Raw genomic sequence first — 23247 nt, 5'->3', positions numbered from 1 at the left:
GCAAGGCAAACGCCCTCCCCACTGTGCTATCGCTCATGAGAATCTTGATATTGGCGAAGTACCTACTGGGCACATTTTTTTGTTCTAATTCCCCCAGGAAGGACACACGGTGTGGCCAGGAAACATCCCTTCTGCGCCTTCTGCACCAAAACCCACCAGAGTTTTGGCTGGTCCCTGAGTCTCGGGACCGGAACATAAGGAACTTGCTCCTTCTCCCAGGGTGGGGGGTGGGGGGTGGGGGCGGGGGAGGTGCAGAAGCTGGCTCATTTCCAAATGTGCTGGCTGATTTGCATGTGACTCGATTCCTTTTCTGTTTTGTGTTGGGGCCACACCCAGCAGTGCTCAGGGCTTACTCCTGGCTCTGTGCTCAGGGATCATTCTTGGTGGTGCTTAGGGAACCTGTGGGATGCCGGAGATCGAACCCCGGTTGTTGTGTGCAAGGCAAACGCCCTGCCCGCCATACTATCGCTCCAGCCCCTGGTTTCTTTTCTTTATAAATAAACTCCGCCTGCCCTGGAAGGTCTGATTTGTTGAGGAGTCAGACGATGTACATACGCCTACCTGGATCTGAGTCATTTCCGTGTGAAAATGCAAATATTTTTGACTCAGGGAAGCTTAGTGTCAATGTTCTCTCTCCCATTTCAAAACGTCATCATTCCATCCTCCGAAATTATTTTTTCATGCTCCAGAAAGAGATTTTATACATGTATATATATGCATATATATATATATACATGAAAAATTTCCCTTCTCTGATCTCTCTCTCTCCCTAGAGTTTCCTCTCTCCCTTTTTCGGGGCTGTCAAGATATGCTGATCTCTACTTGGATTCTCTGTGCTACCCAGGTCACGTTTTGCTCACTATTTAATATTTTATAAAATCGTGGTATCCATGTTCTTCAAAGCTGCGTATTTTCCGTGCAGTTCTTGGAGCCATTTCCTTTTCTCTCTTTAAGTGCCACTCTGGGTTTTCTTCTTCTTCGGTTCCTTCCACCTCACCTTCCCTGGGCTGAGCCTCGAGTGGCGGTCAATGACTTGGGTGCCCCTCCAGGCCCCCCACCCCCAGCCCCCGCTGCGTGCAGGGGTCGAGATGCCCTGAAATGCTCTGCTCCTGCGGCTGCAGAGAAAGGACAGACCCGAAGCCATGGGATTTTGAAGGGCTCAGGCCTGTCCCCTCTCCGCCCGGGCAGGCCAGACCAACAGGACCCAGCCCCGCTCTTCCCAGGTTCCAGCTGGGCGGCACCGGGCCAGTTCTTCTCTCCCACAGGCTGAGGTGGGCGGGGGGGGAGGGGGGGTGAGAGGGCAGGTGCAGGGGGAAGTTCTCAAACTTCTACAACCCACCAATCACACAGTGCCCTGGCGCCTGGAGACCAGCTTTTTAAGGGAAGTACCAGAAAGCGCCCCCTGATGGCGGCTGCGGGGGAACTACCGCCCTCTGGATGGGTCCTGAGCCGCAGCAGGCTGAGGGCGGCGGGTGGGTGGGTGGGATGCAGGCGCCCCGAGGCCCGCCTGGGAGCTGTGACTCGTGGCTGTCCCCTGGAGGGGGCGCCTGATCTCATCGCCTCCCCGGGGAGAGAGGCTGGTGCACTCTGGCTCCCTGGACTGCAGGTAAACAACGTCCCCGCTAATTTGAACAGCCACAGGGGACAGCCGGGAGGGGGAAGACGTGACAGGTCGCAGCCGGAGGTGCTGCTGCCCCCGCTGAGGACCGGGCACCCAGGAAGGCCTCGGGGTCTGTCCCTCGCCAGCCAAACTCCTCCCTGCATGCGGGGTCTTCCTGGCCCCCCTCTGCTCCCCACGAGGAGGGCCCTGCCCATGGGTGAAAGAGGAGCCGGGACCTCCGCCCCGCCCTGGCCCTGAGCCATCCCCGCCCCCACTCTGGTGGGTGACGGTGCAGACCTGAGGTGAAACCGGGTTCTAGCACACAAAGACTGCTGGCTGCGCAAACGGCCAAATGGGGAAGCACCCCAGGCGCCTCCCGACTAGTGGGTCGGCTACATCCGTGCCACGGGGGATGGTTTCAAAATGAAAATAAGCCAAGGATGGACCCGTCAGGCACAGGCCACTGAGAAGGGCTCCTTCCACCCGGAGCAGCCGGCGCAGGCCCCCCGGAAGGCAGACACCCACCCACCACGGCGGCTTCCTTAGGGCGGGGGGGGGGCAGCTACGGGATGCGAACACAAGTGACCTTAAATTACATCATGGGGGGATGCTCGTAAGACTCTAAAAACTCTACACAACAGTTCATGGCTTGGGCTGGAGAGATGGCACCGTGGGCAGGGCCGTAGGGCGTTGGCCTTGCATGCGGGAGACCTGGGCTCTGCCCCCGGGCCCCATATGGTCCCCTGAGCACCGCCAGGAGTGATTCCTGAGTGCAGAGCCGGGAGTGACCCTGAGCGCCACTGGGTGTGACCCAACATGAACACACGGACGTTGAACTGCCTGTTTGCCCCACGGAGCTCAGAGGACACTCCTGGCTGTCCTCGCGGGAACCACCGGTCACGCCAAAGGTCGAGCTGGGAGGGGCCGGAGCGATAGCACGGCGGGTAGGGCATTTGCCTTGCACGTGGCCGACCTGGGTTTGATCCCCGGCATCCCATATGGTCCCCCAAGCACCGCCAGGAGTGGTTCCTGAGTGCAGAGCCAGGAGTAACCCCTGAGCATCGCTGGGTGTGACCCAAAAAGGAAAAAAAAAGGTCGAGCTGGGGTTAGCCGCACGCAAGGCCTTAACCCTGGACTCTCTCTGGCCCCTGGAGAGCATGTCCAGTGGTCATCTGGTCTATGAGGCGCCTGTACGCTGAGCTTCCCGTCCGCTGGTGTCGCTTCCATGCCCTCAGTGCTGTTTGGGGCCCCGCCTGGTGTCGAGAGGGGCCACGTGGCGTCTCACGCTCAAAGCACATATGTGCCCTGGCCCTGCGAGCTGCCTCCCAGGTCCCTGCCGCCTTCCACGCTTACGACCCACACGACACACCTGTCTCTGCCGACTGACCTTCCACCTCTGCCCGTCGCATCTCTCCGCAGCTGCCAGGAGCGGAGAGACTTAACCTGTTTGTTGCTGCTGTCATGGTCTCGGCCCAAACCCCTGCCTCTCGCCTCCCGCCTCGACGAGAACATGCCGTGTCTTTTTTTTTTTTTTTTTTTTTTGGCTTTTTTGGGTCACACCTGGCGATGCACAGGGGTCACTCCTGGCTCATGCACTCAGGAATCACCCCTGGCGGTGCTCAGGGGACCCTACGGGATGCTGGGATTTGAACCCGGGTCGGCCGCGTGCAAGGCAAACGCCCTACCCGCTGTGCTATCGCTCCAGCCCCAATGCCCTGTCTTCTTGATGTGGACAACCCGCTTCTCCCCGCCGACCGATGATTCCGTGCTACTCTGTGCCACCCCCCGCTGGCCCCGGGGAGCCCGGTGGACAGAGACTCACCCAGCTGCCGAGCCCACTGGATGGCGCTGCCAGCGTCGCCCGCGTTGCCCTCGGCCAGGCACACAACTTCCGGCCCAATCTTCCACCCAATGAGCGGGTAAAAGCCTTGGGAACAAACAGAGCAGCAAGCAGAGTAAGTCACACGTGGATGGGTGAAGCACTAGCGACTTGGACCACGGGGGCTCGGGGGGGGGGGGGTGAGGAACAGAAAACAAGCAACTGTTGAGACTCTGATGTCAGACGCCTGAGTTCGATCCCAGCCCTCCCACTCGCTGTGGCCAGGCACGTTTCTCATCGTTCAGCCTCAGTTTCCTGGACTGTAAAATGGGTCTACCACACAGCAGAAAGCAGAAGCCGAGCAGCAGAACTGGTCTTCAGTAGGGCTTCCTCTGAGGGCTCGGGGTGGGCCTGGCAGGGGACCCCATGATGGTGGGTGGAAGTGGTTGCTCTGGGGGATGAGGGGCAGAGCGGGTCTGGGACAGGGAGAGTTTCCTGCAGGAAACCACACGGTAACAGGACTGCAAGGCAGAGCCTAAAAGGCGGGGGGAGGGCCGGGGGGAGGGAGGTGCCGGCCACAGAGGCAGGCGGGGACTTGGGAGGGAAACAGCGGGCAGTGGTGACCGGACTGGCTGCTGGGACATCTGTGCCTGATCCAACATGGGGAGTCTGGAAATCAGGTGCCCAATGGGCCAAAAACACGGTTTAAAAAAAGAGCACTGCTGACCCTCAGCGGAGGGCAGCCGAGAGGGCCTCGGCCCGGGCCTTCCCGGCACACACGGGACCACACAGACCCGCTTCTCCTTGTCACTGCACACGCAAAAGCTGTGTTTCGCTTACAAAATAAAAAGCTGAGGGCTGGAGCGGTGGTGCCGGGGAGGGAACCCAACCTGCCTGCAGCCGACCCCGGCTCGACCCCGGCACCACGGCACCATGGTCGGCCCTCCGGGCACCGCCAGGCGTGGCCCAGACGCTCCTGCCCGCCCCAAACAGAAATCAAAGGCGGACAGGATGGGCTCGGAGATGAACTCGGGGGATGGGGCGACAGGACAGCGGGGAGGGCGTTTGCCTTGCATGTGGCTGACCAGGGTTCGATCCCCGGCATCCCATATGGTCCCGCCAGCACCATCAGGAGTAATTAATGAGTGCAGAGCCAGGAGTAACCCCTGAGCATCGCCAGGTGTGACCAAAGAAACCAAATATATATATATATATATATATATAAAATACATGTATAAATATATGTATTAAAATACATATATATCTATATATTTATATACACAAATATATGTATATATACATATATGTGTATATGTATGTGTATACACACATATACACATATGTGTATACACACATATATCATATACATACACACATATATGTATACATATATATGTATATATGAACTCTGTATATATGAACTCTGTGGCGGCATGGATTTAAAAATGAAGAAGGCCCAGAGGCCCAGAGAGAAGCTTTTGACACACAGAACAGGCACCTCAGACACATATTTGGAGACTGACTAAAATACCCTCATGCTCTGAATCTTCCCCTAGTAACATTTTTCTCGTTTTAAATGCTTTTAATATACTTTTTAAAAAAGTGGGTAAGAAGCATTTAAGAATAATCACAGCAGGGGGCGGAGTGACAGTACAGCTGGGTAGGGTGTTTGCCTTGCACACAGCCGACCTGGGTTTGATGCCTGGCATCCCATACGGTTCCCCGAGCCTGCCGGGAATGATTCCCCGAGCACAGAGTCAGGAGTCAGCCCCGAGCACTGCTGGGTGTGCCCCGCCCCTGGCCCCACACAAAAAGAATGAACGGCCCCAGAGGTAGTGCAGTGGTCAGCACACACACCCTGCATTCATATCCTGGCACCACGTGGTCGAGAGGTTCCCCCAGCACCACCAGGTATGACCCAGGCCCCCGAGCACCCGGGAGCGGAGCACCACTGTGGCTTTGGGCCCCTGGCCCCCTGAGCCCGGCTGGGAGCGCCCCCAGCACCGTGAACCAGAAACCCAAGGAGAGTAAACCATGTGAAGAGGCATATTTCCCGGATTATCACACGGAAAAATCGGGGACTGGAGGATGGTCCAAAGGGCGGGAGCATGTGACCAGCATGTGCGGGGCCCCGGGGACCCCGAGGCTGCTCCCGGCCTCCTGGGGCACTGCAGGCGCAGCCGCCAGCGACTGACAAATGAATCAACAGATGCTGAGCTTGAGCTACGGCCACGCGCTCACCTCCGACGCTCTGCTGGGGGTCACTCCCGGTGTTGATGTCCAGGAAGGTGCCCGTGCCCATGGTCAGCTTCACGTCTCCGGTCTGGAAGCAGCACTCGCCAAACATGGCGGACTGCTGGTCGGCCACCTGCCGAGAGGCCCCGAGTTAGACCCTCGCCCCCCTCAGGACAGGAGCCGCTGGAAGTGACCGGGCAGGGGGAGGGGGCACACGGGAGGTCTCAGGACCAGCCGCCAGGGGCGGGCTCTGAAAGAAGACCCGGAGCGGCAGCTACCTGCGGGAGAGAGATGCGGATGGCCCACCTCCAACGACCTCACCCATCTCTCTGCCCGGCGGAGAGAAGGGTCCTGTCTGTCTGGGGGCGGGGTCGGTCAGCTCCAAACACTGTCCAGCGGGGGCTCTGGTTTGGAGAAAAGCTCAGACTCTACCAGTAGAGTCAGACACAGACGGGGGCTCTCACTGAGCACCAGGCAGAAGGCCTCTCATGTGGCCTGACCCTGAGCACTGCCAGGAGCAATCCCTGAGCACAGAGCCAGGAGTAAGGCCTGAGCACAGAGCCAGGAGTAAGGCCTGAGCACTGCTGGTGTGGCCCCACAACCAAAAAGGAAAGACACAGACAACAATAAGTCAAGGTCAAGAACTTCTCTGAGGGGGCCGGAGCGACAGTACAGCAGGGAGGGCGCTTGCCTTGCATGTGGCTGACCCGGGTTCAATCCCCGGCATCCTGTATGGTCCCCCAGCACCTCCAGGAGTGATTCCTGGGTGCAGAGCCAGGAGTCAGCCCTGAGCAGTGCCGGGTGCGACCCTAAGAGACCAAAACTAAAAAAAAAAAACAAAAAAATCTAAGAACAGAAACTTCCCGAAGGGGGCTGGAGCAACGGTACAGTGGGGAGGGCGTTTGCCTTGTGGGCTGCCGACCGGGACTGACCCTCATGCAGTCCCCTGGGTCCCAGGAGGAGTGACCCTGAGCACAGAGCCAAGAGTCAGCCCTGAGCACTACTGGGTGTGGCCCAAAGACAGCAACAAAAACAACGAAAGACAAAAATTCCTCTGCAGAACACTTCCCACCGCTCTCAGCGCTGCCCGCACAGGTGACTCTAAACCAGCTGCACCCCTGGCCCCCAGCCCCCCAGCCCCGTCCTTTTTTTTTTTTTTTTTGCTTTTTTGAGTCACACCCGGCAATGCACAGGGGTCACTCCTGGCTCATGCACTCAGGAATCACCCCTGGCGGTGCTCAGGGGACCATATGGGATGCTGGGGATCGAACCCGGGTCGGCTGCGTGCAAGGCAAACGCCCTACCCGCTGTGCTATCGCTCCAGCCCCAGCCCCATCCTTCAAGCCAGTGGGATTTGTAACGTGGGGGTCAAGTCGGCTTCTGGCGTCTGTCCACCGGGCCTCTGGCTGTTCAAGCGCTAAGAAACCAAAGCAGGAATCCGCACGGCCGCCCACCGGGGGCAGCCCCGTGGAGAGGACCACGCCCGACTCCCACCCCGCCAGCCAGAGACGAGGCACCCGGGCGCCTTCAAGCAGCTCTTAGGCTCTGCGAAAGCGCAAACACAAGCGTTTATGTTAACCGCCTCGGTCACCACCGGGGATCCAACAGAGACCAAGGATTGGTTCCTGCACCTGATCTCCTGCTGTGTTCTCCAGGCATCAGAGATAAAGCCCCTGTCATTCGGACCAGACAAGCTCCAACAGTTGTCTGGAAAACTCCAAGGTGCTTCCAAGGGATGCAGAATGGGTGATTATATCCAGGGTCTCTTAACTTAAAAAAACAAAGAGGGAGTGGAGAGACAGGACAGCGGGTAGGGTGCTTACCCTGCTTGCTGCTGACCGCGGTCGATCCTGGCATCCCATATGGTTCCCTGAGCTCTGCCAAGGGAGATCCCCAAGTGCAGAGCCAGGAGTGAGCCCTGATTCCCCAAACCCAAAGCAACAACAATAAACAGAGAGGGGCCAGCGAGGGTGCAGTGCTCAGGGCCAGACACACAGCCTGGCACACAGCTGGCGACGTGGTTCCATGCCAGCCACCACATGTGGTCCCCTAACCACCGGGAGTGACCCCTGAGCACAGGGCCAGGAGCAGTCTCTGAGCACTGTTGGGTGTGACCCCCAAATAAGCACAAAGGAAAGAAATAGAATAGGGTTGTTCATCCTGCCTTGACCTTCTCTGTCTTGCAAATCGAATCCCAGTTACTCGCATAGAATCGTTGGGGTTACCCCGCATCAGCCGTGCATGCAGAGCCTCGACTCCCGGGCGTGCTACTCACCAAGGCCACGATGGGTATAGACACCCCAAGAATCTCTTCATCCACGGATCCAAAATTGTGGCTACAAACAACGGACAAAGCAAGTTAGACCTCTAGGACCATCGGCCCCAGACGCAGCAGGAAACAGCTTCTCGAGGGGCCCCAAGGCCACGCCGGCCTCTCCCACAAAAACTCTGAGGGACACAAACTGCGGAGATGATCTGCCCTCCCCGCCCCCGCCCCACACCTGGTGTGGGTCTTACCTGGTATCCCTGACGGGGGGCAGGAGGGAGAGCGGGATCGAGAGCAGGGAGGTGACGAACCCACTCCAGCGCATCTGCGTGGGGGGAAGACGAGTCATCAGAAGTGACCGAGTGCCACATGGGACTTGGCGATCCAGAAAGGAGGAGGGGGGAGGGGGGAGGGGAACCCCACTTTACCTCATAGGGGTCAAAGAGTCCAGTCGTGCTGGCGTTGGAAAAATCCGTGGCAAACACAGCCCCTAAATTTGCACAGGAAATGATGCGTTGGGGACGCTAGTCACATTTGACCCCGAACGTGTGCTCGTAAGGCTGCCCTCAGACGCACCCCAGTGGGAATGCGAGTTACCTGTGCTGCGGGTGCCACAGGGACAGCATGACGAGCCCCTCCCCCCACTCGCTCCCAGGGGTCATGAGGCAGACCTGGGGCCGGATCCATGTCCATTATTTGTCCTTGACCGAGACTATCCTTCGTATTCCAGCTAAGGTTCCCTGATAATTTAAAAACAATCCTCCCTGAACAACGAATCTGAAACCTGGGGCTGGGGCACTAGGCCAGTGAGGAGGGTATCTGCCTCGCACGCGGTCAACCTTGGCGTCCACAAGACCCCCGGCATCCCGTATGATCATCGCCGGAGTGAGTGACCCTGGAGTGCAGAGCCAGGAGCAACCCCTGAGCATCGCCATGCGCGGTCCCCTCACTCCCCCAAAAGAATCTGCGACCCTGCAGCGAGTACGGTGCCAAGGGATAGAGTGTTTGAGAAGAGGGAGAAAGGAAGCGCCACTGGTCTTGGTCACGGGCGGCCTTCCCAGGGACTGGGCCTCAGTACTTATAGCACCCAGGGGAGGGTGCTTCTGGGGTGCCTGGGAGCACCGGGATCACCCCAGTGGTTCTTCTTTTTTTTTTCTTTTTGGGTCACACCTGATGATGCACAGGGGTTATTCCTGCACTCAGGAATTACTCCTGGCAGTGCTCAGGGGACCATATGGGATGCTGGGTTGCCCGTGTGCAAGGCAAACACCCTCCCTGCTGTGCTATCGCTCCAGCCCCACCCCCACCCCCTCTGGTGGTTCCTGGGGAATCTCTGGGCTGCACCTGAGATGCTGCGGAATGGAACTGGGGGTCACCAGAAACACCGCCATGTGCCTTAGCCCCGGGAACCTGGGCCGCCCCCGAGGGGCATATGCTCCTGCAGGCTGCAGGGGTCGGTCCCCGGGCGCGTCACCTTTCGTGAGCTTGTGCAGCAGCCAGGTGTCGACGGTCCCGAAGCAGCAGTTTCCCTCCTCTATGGCCTTCCGCACCTTGGGCAGAGAACAGCGCAGAAGCGTTCTGAAGAGGCCGGCCTGCTCAGTGCCAGACACACGGCCACCCCCCTGCCCAGTGCCAGACACACGGCCACCCCCCCTGCCCAGTGCCAGACACACGGCCACCTCGGCTCTAACCAACGTCCAGGCGCAGAAACCGTTTCGAAAATACACCCCGAGAGGGCCCAGGCGGCCGACCCCACAGGGTACGAGAGGCCAGTTATATCATGCGCGAGCGGCACGTGCACTTCATTAGCTCTCTGGCTTTTGTCGCCCCGTATGCGCATGTGCAACTGTGAGCAACCAGACCCAGGAGACAGTGGTGTGACCAGGACCCAGGACAAACGCAGCCTCGGAGCTGCTGAAGTGGTGCAGGTCAGAAGAGATCTCCAGGGCCAGGAATGTGGCTTGGTGTAAAGCACGGGTCTCGCCAGCATGAGAGCAGCGGTCCATGCAGTAAACACCCCCCGCCCAACACACACACACACACCCACACACACCCACACACAGAGACTTTAAAACATTTAAAGCGAACACACGTCCTTCTCTCCCGGAAGGGAGCATAACACGCCGCTTGCCATAACCATGCCGCCAGACCCCGCGCCAGGTAGGGCACCCCAGAGAGAGGGGGGCGGGTGAGGGCCCTCCCCACCCTAAGGGACCCAGCCCCGGCAGCCGAAAACCTCCAGAACCCATCTGCTGCCCTGCTCACAGCCGCTCGGGCCGAGCTTCCCCCATGAGTGAACCTAGTCCTGAAACACTTCATACCACACGCCCTACCCATGCTCCGAGAGCACTGAACCACATTTGATAGGGTTCAAAGTACGAGGCAACCAACCTTAGAGGGAAATATGGGTATATAAATATTTTACAGATATATATAAAGGCACATAAGGCTCAACTTCTAACAACGTGTCAGCGATCTCTTACAGAAGGGCTTAATGGCCCCTGGGTGAGATACAACAATCCTCACCCTCTTTCCTCTAAGGATACTTTTTTGTATCATTTCCGAGACTAACAATACAAAATATACTATTTTGGTCCTGCTCTGGGGCAGGGATTGGGTTTGGCATGGAAACATCTGAAACAGGGTGGTGGGAAGGGGTCATGGTGGTGGGATTGCTGTTCGAATATTAAATGTAATGAAATATTGTGAACTACTTTATAACATAAAAAAAATTGTTAAAAATATTTAAAGCCTTAAAAAAAAAAGACTACTCTGCAAGGCATGAACAGCACATGCAATTCAGAACCCAGCATCCACATCTGAAATCTGTGCAAGCTCCCTCCCTCCCTCCCTCCCTCCCTCCCTTAGTCACTCACTTGCTCCAGCTCTCCCTCACTCACTGGCTCACTCACTCCCTCCCCCACTCCCTCCCTCCCTCCCTCCCTCAGTCACTCACTCACTCTTTCATGAGCTACAGCAGCTGTCACCCAATGCTGCAGATGCCTCCTGGCCTTCGAAGAAGCCAACCCCACGAGCAGCCTGGGGCTATGCCCTCCGTGGTGGGGCTGGGGGTGGCACCGCTGCTAAACTCTAAGCCTTGGCATGTAAGGCCCAGGGTTTGATCCCTGGCACCACAAACAAAACAAACAAGATGACTCTCTGGAATTTTACAGAGAGATCTCTCCCGATGCTCAGCAAACACTATTTCAAAGAAAAGACGCCCCTTCAACCTAATGGTGAGAGTAAGATGCTTGGGGCCTCATGCCAAAAGCAGGAGCGACTCCTTACATCATAAAGGATGTCTAACTTTTTTTTTTTTTTTTTGCTTTTTGGGTCACACCCAGCGATGCTCAGGGGTTACTCCTGGCTTTGCACTCAGGAATTACTCCTGGCAGTGCTTGGAGGACCATATGGGATGCCGGGGATTGAACCCGGGTCGGCCGCGTGCAAGGCAAACGCCCTACCCGCTGTGCTATCGCTCCGGCCCTGGATGTCTAACTTTTGATGGGGAGATGGGCTGGGCCACACCTGCAGTGCTCAGGGAACAGACGTGCTGGAGGGATTTGAACGGGCGTCAGCCTTCATGTGAGGCAGGTGCCCTCATCCCTGCACTCTCTCTCTGGCCCTGCGGTTTCAGGCTTCCAACTGTCCCTCCAGGCCAGCATGCCCTGGCTCTCCCCGTGCCCTCCGGACAGCATTCCTACAGTCTGTGACATCCCGACGGGCCCCGAGCTCCACCGGGCAGGGGCTACACTCCCCTCCCCTCTGGCACCTCCACACTTATTAGGCCGGCTCCTGGCAGACTGGCGCTCTAAAGCAATGCTCCCCGCAGGGTGTGGAAAGCACCGAAACTGCCCAAGCACGGGGGATGGGTCAAAATGCAGCACTAAGGAATCAGGACCGTGTCCAGGCGGCTGCCACGTGGACACAACTTCAGGGAGAAGGGAGCCGGAGGGAGCAAGGACAGATACTGGGGGATGTCACTCATCTGCGAGATGCAGAGAGACAAAACAGGGGCCAAACATGGAGCAGCGACCAGTGGATGGCCCTGGATTCAAGTCTTGATTCCCCCGCCTGGTGGGAGGTGCGGAAAGACAGGCCGAGCTTGGGCCAGGAGAACAGCGACAGAGGGAAGTGGGCACCTTTCTGGGGGGCGGGGGGCAGTCACTTTAAACCTCAATGCCAGATACTTTGGCACCAATGCGACCATCTTACCCAAGCTGTAATAGAATGTAAACCACCAAAAAGTAAAGCAAAATATTCTTTCTTAAAATGACAATGTCCGTTGCTGGGAATGCAGCTATCTGGGACACGCCAGGCCCTGGGTTCAATGTCTGGACCCACCCCCCCTCCCGAAAAAAAAAATCCTGAATTTAAAGCTAGAGTTTGCTAAATAAATTAATAAGATAAATAGAAAGCAAATAGGGATACTTAAGGGTGAATTATATTTTGGCCGGATGCAATAGCACAGCAGGTAGGGCATTTGCCTCGCACGCAGCTGACCCGGGTTCAATCCCCAGCATGTCATATGGTCCCCTGAGCACTGCCAGGAGTAATTCCTGAGTGCAGAGCCAGGAGTAACTCATGAACATCGCTGGGTGTGACCCCCCAAAAAAAGGTGAGTTGTATTTTAATAGAAGAGATAATATTATAATGAATAATAGATAAAATGAGCCCCCGCCACCCCAAAACAGGTCATTTGCGGGTTATTTATAACAAGTATTTAGTATCATTCAAGTAATGATGCTGCTTAAACATGCAACATTTAGAGGAAATATCATATTTAAACTCTCTCAAATTTAGAAATTGTGATTCTAGAATCGGTTCTAGTTTTGACTAAGCTGCTCATTGGCACAATGCTGTCTTCTTCCGTCAGTTTTGGCCGTCTGTGTATTTCTAGGAAGTTTTCCCTTTTTAAAAATTATCCAATGTTTCTGGTACAAAATTTGTTGTCTTGGCAGGATACTGCTTTTTATTTCTGTGAGTTCAGAATTAAAGTTCTCTTTCATTTGCAATGCTAATTATCTGGGGTTTTCCCTTCTTTTTCTTTCTTTTATTTTTTTTACCTTAGCTAATCTTTAACCAAATTCTAGTTTTTGTTACTTATTTTTCAACTGCTTTCTGTTCTCTATTCCATTTTCACTCCCGTCTTTATCATTCTTTCCCTTTAGTTGCTTTGGGTTATTTAGTTCATCTTTCCCAGTGTCTTAGGATAGGATGTTAGCTTAGATTCTCTCCTCTCCTCACCTCCCCTTATTTTTTTTGGGGGGGGGCACCCCACCCAGTAGTGCTGAGGCCTTACTCCTGGCTCTGTGCTCAGGGGTCACTCCTGGTGGGGCTGAGGGGCCATATCAGTACATCGGAGCAAACGGGGGTTGGCCGTGGGCAAGGCAAGGGGCAGGTGCCTTGGTATCTGTCCAGCCTGCAGGAATGGCTCCTACGCAGGTCAACAGGCAGCCTTCTTCGCATCAGCCCCCGAGGGCAGGGACTGGCAGGCTCCATGAACAGAATGACTAAACAAAGACATGTCACAGGTATGGAAAGGTCGGACACCCAATACCACCGGGCAAGGAAGACAAGTAAACACACACACCACGTCGGTAATTTTTTTTTTTTTGCTTTTTGGGTCACACCCAGTGATGCACAGGGGTCACTCCTGGCTCTGCACTCAGGAATTACCCCTGGCAGTGCTCCGGGGACCATATGGGATGCTGGGAATCGAACCCAGGTCGGCCTCGTGCAAGGCAAACACCCTACCCGCTGCGCTATCACTCCAGCCCCCGGTAATTTTCACAACAAAAATGTTAAGTTTAAGGAGTCAGATACAAAGGCATAAACGCAATATGGGTCTGTTTATACAAAGCTCAGAAACGTTCAGGTAAGGGGCCGGAGAGATAGTACAATGGGTAGGGTGCTGGCCTTGCACGCGGCCAACCTGGGTTGGATCCCCGGCATCTCGCACGGTCCCCCCAGGCACTGGCAGGAGTAATTCCTGAGTGCAGACCCAGGAGTAAGCCCTGAGCACCGCCGGGTGTGGCCCCCAAATAAACAAACCAAAAACTCAAGTAAAACTATAGCATTGAGGACTGCGCACAGATTATAAAGTAGAAAGAAAATGTGATTGTGTTGGCGATCCTAGTAATGGATGATTACTCCACAAAGGATCAATTGTTGTGAGAGGCCAGACACTGAAAGGTGTGTGCCAACGTCACCCACCCTGAACCGCTGTTAGAGACCCAACTACATCAGGATCCCGTCTGCATGTAGCAGACTCCTCTCAAAGGATCAAATGACTCCCCTTATTTATTTATTTATTTATTTATTTATTTATTTCTTTTTGGGTCACACCTGGCATTGCACAGGGGTTCCTCCTGGCTCTGCACTCAGTAATTACTCCTGGCGGTGCTCAGGGGACCATATGGGATGCTGGGAATTGAACCCGGGTCAGCCGCATGCAAGGCAAACGCCCTACCCGCTGTACTATCTCTCCAGCCCTCACTTCCCTTATTCCTTTAGTGTACACACATACACACACACACACACACACACACACACATCCCACCTCTCTTACCTCCATGAGGTTCTGTAGAACCCAGGCCAATCTCAGAGAAACGTGCTGGGTCGTGAACTTGAACAGACTGGCGGCCAAGTACCGTTTGCTTCTGGTGAAAAAGTGAAGGACTCGGCTGGAATTGTGGATCAGCTACGGAGAAAGGAGACGTTTTAGGAACACGTACTTGCACCTCATGCGGGGGGCGGGGCGGGGGGGAGGGTTATGTCGCCTTCGACTCCCTAACTGTGCAAGCAAAACCAGTGACAGGATTTGGAGTTTTTTTCCCCCCATTTTTAAATTGGGGATTTAATTTAATTTAATTTAATCTTTTTAAATTTTTTAAAATGTTATAAGGTAGTTCACAATATTTGATTGCATTTAATTTTCAAACACCAATCCCACCACGATGACACCTTCCCACCACCATATTTGGGATGTTTCCATCCCAAACCCCAATCCCTGTCCCAAAGCAGAACCGAAATCATGTATTTTGTATTGTTTGTTATGAAAAACCACTGAAAATGCTACAAAGGAAGTATCCATAGAGGAAAGAGTGAAGATTGTTCTATTTTGACAGGGGCCATTAAGACCTTCTATAAGATATCACTAATGTGTTGTTAAAGATTGAGCCTTGTGAACGAACTTTCGTATATATATCTGTAAATATACGTGTATATGTATAATCATGTATTTCCCTTTATGATTGGTTGCCTACTATTTGAAGTTTTGGAGCTTCTTACTGTGTTTGCTGGCACTCAAAAATTCAAGGACGGTATCACTTCTGGTGAACGATTTATAGTCTCTCAAGGAAATGTCGCACATGACTATGAGACCATGAAGCCCTTCAGCAAATGCCAGAGGCTTCTGTACTTATAAAACCTTTTGAAAATGAGTATTCTCTACCTCTTAATTTTTACCTAAGGAAGTAAAGGGAGACAATCGGGGGGAAATGGCAGCTTTCTTTTTTTGGAGGGGGGAGGGAGGTTTCATTTAGTTTTAGGGTCACAATCAGTGATGCTCAGGGGTTACTCCTCGCTCTGCACTCAGGAATCATTCCTGACAGTGCTCAGGGGACTTATGTGGGATGCTGGGGATCAAACCCAGGCCGGCTGCACGCATAGGGAAGCGCCTTATTCACTTTACTATCAGTCTAGTTTGGGAAAAGGTGACATTTAAAATTTTATTTATGACTTCTTGTTTGGTTTTTGGGCCACGCCAGTTGTGCTCAGGGCTTTGTCCTGGCTCTGCACTCAGGAAACACGCCCAGCAGTGCTCGGGGACCCTATGGGATGCCAGGGATCAAACTCTTGTTGGCTGCGTGCAAAGCAAACCCCTGCCTGCTGTCCTATTGCTCCGGCCCTTATTTTTATAAGAAATACACTCTGTGTATGTTTGGGGGTCAGACCCAGCAGTGCTCAGGGCTTACTCCTGGCTCTGCACTCAGGAGTCACTCCTGGCAGGTTCAGGGGACCTTACAGGGTGCTGGGGACTGAAGCCAGGTTGGCCACATGCAAGGCACATGCCTTACTCCCTAGATAGTGCTCCGGCCGAGTGTCCAGGACTCTGTCTGCAGGGGAAGGAGCTCACCCGTCCTGCCACTGCACCAGCGGCCGGCTCAGTAGGGCACAGGGACAGACTGCTTCGGACAGCTGCCACCCGCAACCTGGAGCTCCAGGCAATGACACCGGGTGGCCAGGTGTTTAGCGGTTAAAACACCAAACCCCAAATGCTTTCTAGCGCAGGTGCCCTGTGTACGAGATTCTGACAGGAGAAAATGATTTTCGTGGTGAGCAGGTGGCAGCCTGCAGGAAGCTCAGGATGGCGGTGTGTGTGTGTGTGTGTGTGTGTGTGTGTGTGTGTGTGTGTGTGTGTGTGTGTGTGTGTTGGGGGTGGTGAAAGGAAGCACAGGGGCAAGGTGGGCCCATAGGATGAGGGAGCAGCTCAGAGGCCCCTGTGGTCATGGAACTTTCTAGGGTCTTGACTAAGGATCCATGAGAACAGGTTGAAAAGCTGCCCGGCAATTAACACAGATACACATATATACTCACACTCACACACTCACACATACTCACACACACATGCACATATACATTCACACAGACACATACTCTCTCTCTCTCTCTCTCTCTCACACACACACACACACACACACACAAATGAGGTTAGTACCAAGGGCAGGAACATGAAGGTCTGTGGATTGTACTAAGAGAAAAATCTAAGGCAAGTCAATATTCTGACATCAGGTACAACGTCCCCACGGGGAGAGATTGTGTTTTTCAGTCTTCCCAAAGTGGGGTGTGTGCGTGCGTGCATGTGTGTGCTTGAACGTGTGCATGTGTGCATGCTTGTGTGCATGCATGTGCGTGAACGTGCATGTGTGCACATGTGCGCATGTACGTGCACATGTGTGTGCACGTGTGTGCGTGCGTGTGATGATGACCCAGGGCCAGCAGTCGTGCCGTGGGAGCGCCGGGGTGCTTCCTGTCCAAGGCGGGCAGACGAGGCGGTGGCACCAAGTGCTCTCTATTTCTGCACAGGCCAAGTCCGTCTGGCACCTCAGTTTCAAGGCTCTTTGTGCCACTTCTTACAACATCTTGTCAGCCTATAATTAACTTCATGGATGCTTCATTTAAACTATGTCTGACTTGGGGACTGGAGCGGTAGGACGGCCGGGAGGGGCTTGCTTGCACGTGGCCATCTCCAGGATTGAACCCGGCACCCACAGGGGGGACCCCTGAGTGCAGAGCCAGCAGTAAGCCCTGGCACTGCTCGGTGTGGCCCCAAAACCAAAAGGAAAAAAGAGAAAAGAAACCATGAGGATCAGAGCAAGAGTGCGTGGGGGGCACGGGGCCCCGAGGAGAGGGGCCTAGGGGTGTCAACTCCCCGGCCCTCACCTCCTGTTTGGTGGCCTTGGCTAATCGAATGACCTCGGGTTAGCTCTGGGTCCCACATGCTGACTCTGCTAGGACCCCTGGCAGGAAGCCCGAGTGTCCTGATGGGGTGACGAATCACGGCTGACAAACCGTCCAAGTCGACTCGTGAGCATTTTTCTACTCCTAGAGCCCAAACTCTCATCCCACATGTGGTCACTATCCACATGGTCAACGCTGAGAGTTGCGGTTTGCTCTGTGACCGGGATCTGGGGCTGAGCCGCCGGGAGTCAGGGCTTCGTGGTCAACACGACCTTTTCATGTGCTCAACACAGACTGACCTCAGCAATGCTGCAGGAACCCACTGGCTGGGAACCCAAATAAACGCATCGAGGCTTCAAATGACATGCCACCCTGGGGGTGACCAGAAACCACAGAATTGCGAGTAACTGCACGGGGTGACCTCGTCACAGCTGTCTGCGGGGGGTGCATGGGTTTCTAAGGTCCATCAGGCCTTCGTTAAAGACCCCGGCAGTGTGGCGTTTCCTTCTGGAAAACGGCCCCTTCCCGGCAGAACTGGGCTCGCCTGCCACCGGCTTAGCACTCGCTTCCCGGCTGTCCCAGGCAAGCGCTTCTGGGAGCTCAAACGGCCCAGCGGGCCTGGGTGGCTACGCAGCTCATAGTGGCGTTCAGCGGAGATCAGTCTCCAAGCACCGCACAGGCGGGCCCGACAGCCGTCAGCCCAGTGGTGCATCCTTCAGCAGCTGAGGCAGCGCCTCCCGGTGGAGCTACGACGGAGGCCCCAGAGCACGGTGTGGATGATAATCTGGACACCGCACCCGCTCGCCACCGTCGCCTTTCCACTCAGGGGCGAGAGGGTGCTTCCTGCCTCAGCTCCTGGTGGCTCCAGGCTTCGAGTTACGAGCTGGCGGAGGGGAGCTAGTGACTTACCCTGCTCTCTGCTCTTGACGCTGACCATCACGCCACCCAAAGGCTTGGAAGTGCCTGTTGCTTTTCTGGACACAGCCCCTGTTTTCCCACTTCCCTGGGAATGGAAACAGGGTTCTCCCTGACTCGTCCTATCCCTGACCGCCCCGAGACCTCCTGAACTACAGGTCAGTCTTTCTTTTTCTTTTTTTTTTTTGCTTTTTAGGTCACACCCGGCGATGCACAGGGGTCACTCCTGGCTCTCCACTCAGGAATCACCTCTGGCAGTGCTTAGGGGGACCCTATGGGATGCTGGGAATCGAACCCGGGTCGGCCACATGCAAGGCAAATGCCCTACTCACTGTGCTATTGCTCCAGCCCCAGGTCAGTCTTTTCATCACAGAGCGTTCGAAAGACGCTCACTGGTCTGGGAAGTGTGTGTGTGTGTGTGTGTGTGTGTGTGTGTGTGTGTCTTTCCTTTTTAACCTGAACAGTTAGATAGAAAATGCTACAATTAAACCTATAATGAAGGGACATTTATAGGATTAAAAAAAAAAAACCCACACACACTCAGTAGTATTCAAATTACAAAAGATAAGAAAATGATTACCTTCATTAAAAGGGAACCATTCCAAGATTTTACAAGGTCAATAGCTCTTAGGTCTTGCCAACTAATGAAATTGTGAAAATGACTTCCCGTTTTCCTAAGAAAGATGGAAACAACATATTGAGACTCAGAATAAATCAGACAGTCATATACAAAAGATTTGCGACAAAAGAACAAAATCAGAAGCCAGCCAATCATTTTCGAGGACGACTTACTTGGTCGAGTCCTTCTGAATGGCCTCTCTTTTAATTTTTATGTGAACACGCTACATGACCAGTGTGACCAGTGTGATGTAAATAGTAAGAAACCGTACACCAGATGCCATCCATAAAGATACCGTTTGGCAAGAGTAGAACACAGACATTTGAAAAAACAAAATGAGTGGGAAGACCACGAAAGACTTGCCTGAAAAAGGCAAAACGATGAGGCCAAAGTTTTGCCCCTTCATCTTGCTTATCACGCTAGACACAACCAGATAAAGAAATCTCCCTCCACAGATACAGAATGATTGCATTCATCTGTGGGATATGAAAAGATACATAGTAGAAGGCAATATCCATGGTCAGGGAAAACAGGGGCTAGGAGGACTGGTCAATGGTTGGAATGAACCACGAGTGTGTGTGGGGCTGAGGGTCGGTAAGAGAGAGAAGGGACCAGGATGACAATAACAGCTGGGCACGATCTGAGTGTGTTCAAGTAGGTAAAGGGATAGTTCTGATGACCTTTCAGTATCAATACTGCAAACCACAATTTCCAAAAGAAGATAGGGGGCAAGAGAGAGAGAGAGAGAGAGAGAGAGAGAGAGAGAGAGAGAGAGAGAGAGAGAGAGAGAGAGAGAGAGAGAGAGAGAGAGAGAGGGAGAGAGAGAGAAAGAGAGAAAGAGAGAGAGAGAAAGAGAGAGAGAGAGAGGGAGAGAGAGAGAGAGAGAGAGAGAGAGAGAGAGAGAGAGAGAGAGAGAGAGAGAGAGAGAGGAAAAGTGCTTGCCATAGAGGCAGGCAGGGGTGGGGGGTGATGGGAGGGAAACTGGGGACACTGGTGCTAAAATGTGCACTGGTGGAGGGATGAGTGTTGGAAAACTGTATGACTGAAACCCAATCACGAACAGCTTTGTAAGGGTTTATCTCACAGAGATTCAATTAAAAAAAATTAAAAAAAAAAAAAAAGAAGTCTTCCTCCGCCTCCAGAGGGCTGGGATGCTGCCAGCTTCACGCTGAGCTTCTCGGGGCCGGGACAGGTCGGGACCACCTCAGGCAACCTCTGTACTTAGCAAACGCCTCCACTCCCAAGCCATTCCACAGACTCTGGTCTACACCACAACCCAAACACAGGATGAAGAACTAGAGCAGAAACGAATCCTGTTTCCTCTGTGACTGCTACAAATATGTAACCACAAATACCTGTCTACTGCCCCCGCATCCCTCTGGGCTGGCTGCCCGCCCAGCGCCAGTCCCTTCCGTCTGAGACTGACCAGTTGTCATACCCTGGTGCCTACCACCACCATCTCCCCAACTCTCTCCCCTGGAAACACTCTACCGTGTAAGCCCACAGATCTCGCCGTAATTTTCAGTTCTAACCCTTTTGCCTCCTCAAAACCCTCCCTTCAAACACACACTATCACTTTGATGTTTTGGGTTTTGGGTCACACCCTGCAATGTTCAGGAGTCACTCCTGGCTCTGCACTTAGGAATTACTCCTGGCGGTGCTTGGTGGACCCTATTTGATGCTGGGGATCGAACCCAGGTCTGCAGCATAAAAGGCAAGTGTCCTACCGCTATACTATCACTTCAGCCCCAAACTCCACTGTAACTTTTAATTCCTCAAACATTCCCTTTTCAGCCCCTCGGAGGGTTCCTTTCTCTGTTGGGTTCCATGGTCTGCTACTTAGTGATTTCTCTCACACATTCTCCTGCTTCTACTTTGATTACGGCAACATAAAATTTGCCATTTTTACCACTCTGAAGCACATTATTTGGTGACATTAGGAATATTTCACATACTCTGTAACCATCTCTGCTATCCAGGTTTTTTCCAGCTTCTGGCCACAATGAATAATGGTGCTACAACAAACTCTGCTCGAGATATATATATATTTTTTTTCTTTTTGGGTCACACCCGGCGATGCACAGGGGTTACTCCTGGCTTTGCACTCAGCAGTTACTCCTGGTGGTGCTCAGGGGACCATATGGGATGCTGGGGATCGAACCCGGGTCGGCCGAGTGCAAGGCAAATGCCCTACCCGCTGTGCTATCGCTCCAGCCCTCGAGATATATTTGAGTCCCCATTTCCTGTCCCTTTAGGTATGTCCCCAGGATTAGAACTGCTGGACCACATGGTAAGTCTATGGCTAGTTTCTGAGGCGCTGCCAAGTCATCCTCAGTGGTGGCACCACTGCAATTCCAATATACAAGACTTTCCATGTTTCTACATATCCTTACCAAGACTCCATTTTCTTTTTGCTTTTTTTTTTTTTTTTTTTGCTTTTTGGGTCACACCTGGCGATGCACAGGGGTTACTCCTGGCTCTGCACTCAGGAATTACCCCTGGTGGTGCTCAGGGGACCATATGGGATGCTGGGAATCGAACCCGGGTCGGCCACGTGCAAGGCAAACGCCCTCCCCGCTGTGCTATTGCTCCAGCCCCAAGACTCGAATTTTCTAATTTTCAATTACTGCTAGCCTCGTGTTTGTGAAAGAGCATCCCTGGGGGTCTGATTTGGTTTTCCAAGGCCGGCTGGTTATCTCTGAGCATCTCTCTGTGAAGAAGGCTGACCAACCATCTGTGCGTTATTCAAGTCTGTTTTCCTTTGATGAGTTGGGTTGTTGTTTTGTTGTGGCTGAGTTAGCTTAGTTCTCTCTGTCAAACATACATTTACAGATATTTTCTCCCATGATTTAAATTTGTTTTCACTCTTTTTAAAAATGTCCTTTCTCCCTTTTTTTTTTTTTCTTTTTGTGTCACACCCGGCGGTGCACAGGAATTACTCCTGGCTCTGCACTCAGGAATTATCCCTGGCGGTGCTCAGTGGACCATATGGGATGCTGGGAACCGAACCCTGGGTGGCCGCATGCAAGGCAAACACCCTACCCACTGTGCTATCACTCCAGCGCCTCCCCCCATTTTTTTTTTTCTTTTTGGGTCACACCCGGCGATGCACAGGGGTTACTCCTGGCTTTGCACTCAGGAATTACTCCTGGCGGTGCTAAGGGGGACCATACGGGATGCTGGGATTCGAACCCGGGTTGGCCGTGTGCAAGGCAAATGCCCTACCCGCTATGTTATCACTCCAGCCCCCCCCCCCCCCAATTTTTTACCTTTACTAAGGGAATGGCAGCATTCACCTGCAGCATTAATTTGTTACTCTTTTTTCCTTTAGCGATTAAAATGGCCACTGTTATTAGTACAAATCAGATAAGAGATTGTCCGTGCCACAGCTTGAGCCCTCAATTATAGATCAAGTTATATACCAAGGCATAGCCTGCCACGTGGCAGGCTGTAGTTGGTTTCCACAAATCAAACTATGAACTTGTACGAATGGAGACTGATTTTTTTTTTCAGATACATTTAGAAAATGCAAATTCTACATATCAAAACAATTTTCTATCGGGTTTTGTTTCTTATTGATGATTAAAATTTATGACAACTCTTCTATTTGCTGAAGGCCAGCTTTGGGTTGCCAGATGAAGTGCCTCAAATTGAGCAGCTTAAAAGCAGAGCACTGGCTTCTCTCGGCCAGATGTGGAGGCTAGAGAATGACACAGTGTTCCAGAAGAAATGACGGAAGAGGGGCAGGATGATCAACATTTCTGAGGGGTCACCTTACACACCCTTATAAGCGACCCTACAGATGTCCTCCAAACCTTATTTGCATGCGGTTGTCTTTTTTTTTTTTTTTTCTTTTTGGGTCACACCCGGCAATGCTCAGGGGTTACTCCTGGCTCAACACACAGTAATCACTCCTGGCAGTGCTCGGGGGACCATATGGGATGCTGGGGGATCGAACCCGTGTTGGCTGCATGCAAGGCAAACGCCCTACCCACTGTACTATTGCTCTGGCCCATCGATTGACTTAATAGAGTTTGGTTACTCCACAATCATGGCACACGTTCATTTACATACACAGTACGGCCGGTCGTTCCCATTGGACGACCTCGGAGAGCAGAACCAATCAGGTCGCAGGAACAGCTGAGGGGCGGGGAGATGCAATACACAAGGATACAGGTCACTAATCCACAGCAACCACCCTAAGTACACTAAGCCACTGTAGCTGGTGTGTATCACCAGGGCAGGGGGGCTGGGAGGAGAGAGGCGAGGCGGGGAGTAGTGGCCTGGCCAGCCGAGGAGGACGATGAGGACAGCCCTGTGGCCGTGGC

At 53.5% G+C, this 23247-nt stretch overlaps 1 protein-coding gene across 1 annotated transcript in view; it reads right to left on the bottom strand.

Annotated features, from left to right (window-relative positions):
• Window positions 1–23247, bottom strand: part of GK5 (glycerol kinase 5) — a 55376-nt gene that overhangs the window by 15254 nt on the left and 16875 nt on the right. Inside the window, exons 4-11 of the mRNA XM_004603206.2 lie at window positions 18881–18974; window positions 14492–14623; window positions 9395–9470; window positions 8349–8410; window positions 8172–8245; window positions 7930–7990; window positions 5661–5787; window positions 3423–3527 (exon numbers count right to left, since the gene is read on the bottom strand). Of these exons, the coding sequence (XP_004603263.2) occupies window positions 3423–3527; window positions 5661–5787; window positions 7930–7990; window positions 8172–8245; window positions 8349–8410; window positions 9395–9470; window positions 14492–14623; window positions 18881–18974 (731 nt within the window). The remainder of the gene's footprint in view (window positions 1–3422; window positions 3528–5660; window positions 5788–7929; window positions 7991–8171; window positions 8246–8348; window positions 8411–9394; window positions 9471–14491; window positions 14624–18880; window positions 18975–23247) is intronic.

This window comes from Sorex araneus, chromosome 2 (genome assembly GCF_027595985.1).
Source record: "Sorex araneus isolate mSorAra2 chromosome 2, mSorAra2.pri, whole genome shotgun sequence".
Lineage (NCBI taxonomy): Eukaryota > Metazoa > Chordata > Mammalia > Eulipotyphla > Soricidae > Sorex > Sorex araneus.
Note: the sequence above shows the minus strand (reverse complement) of the source record. Positions and strands in the feature narration are given on the sequence as shown.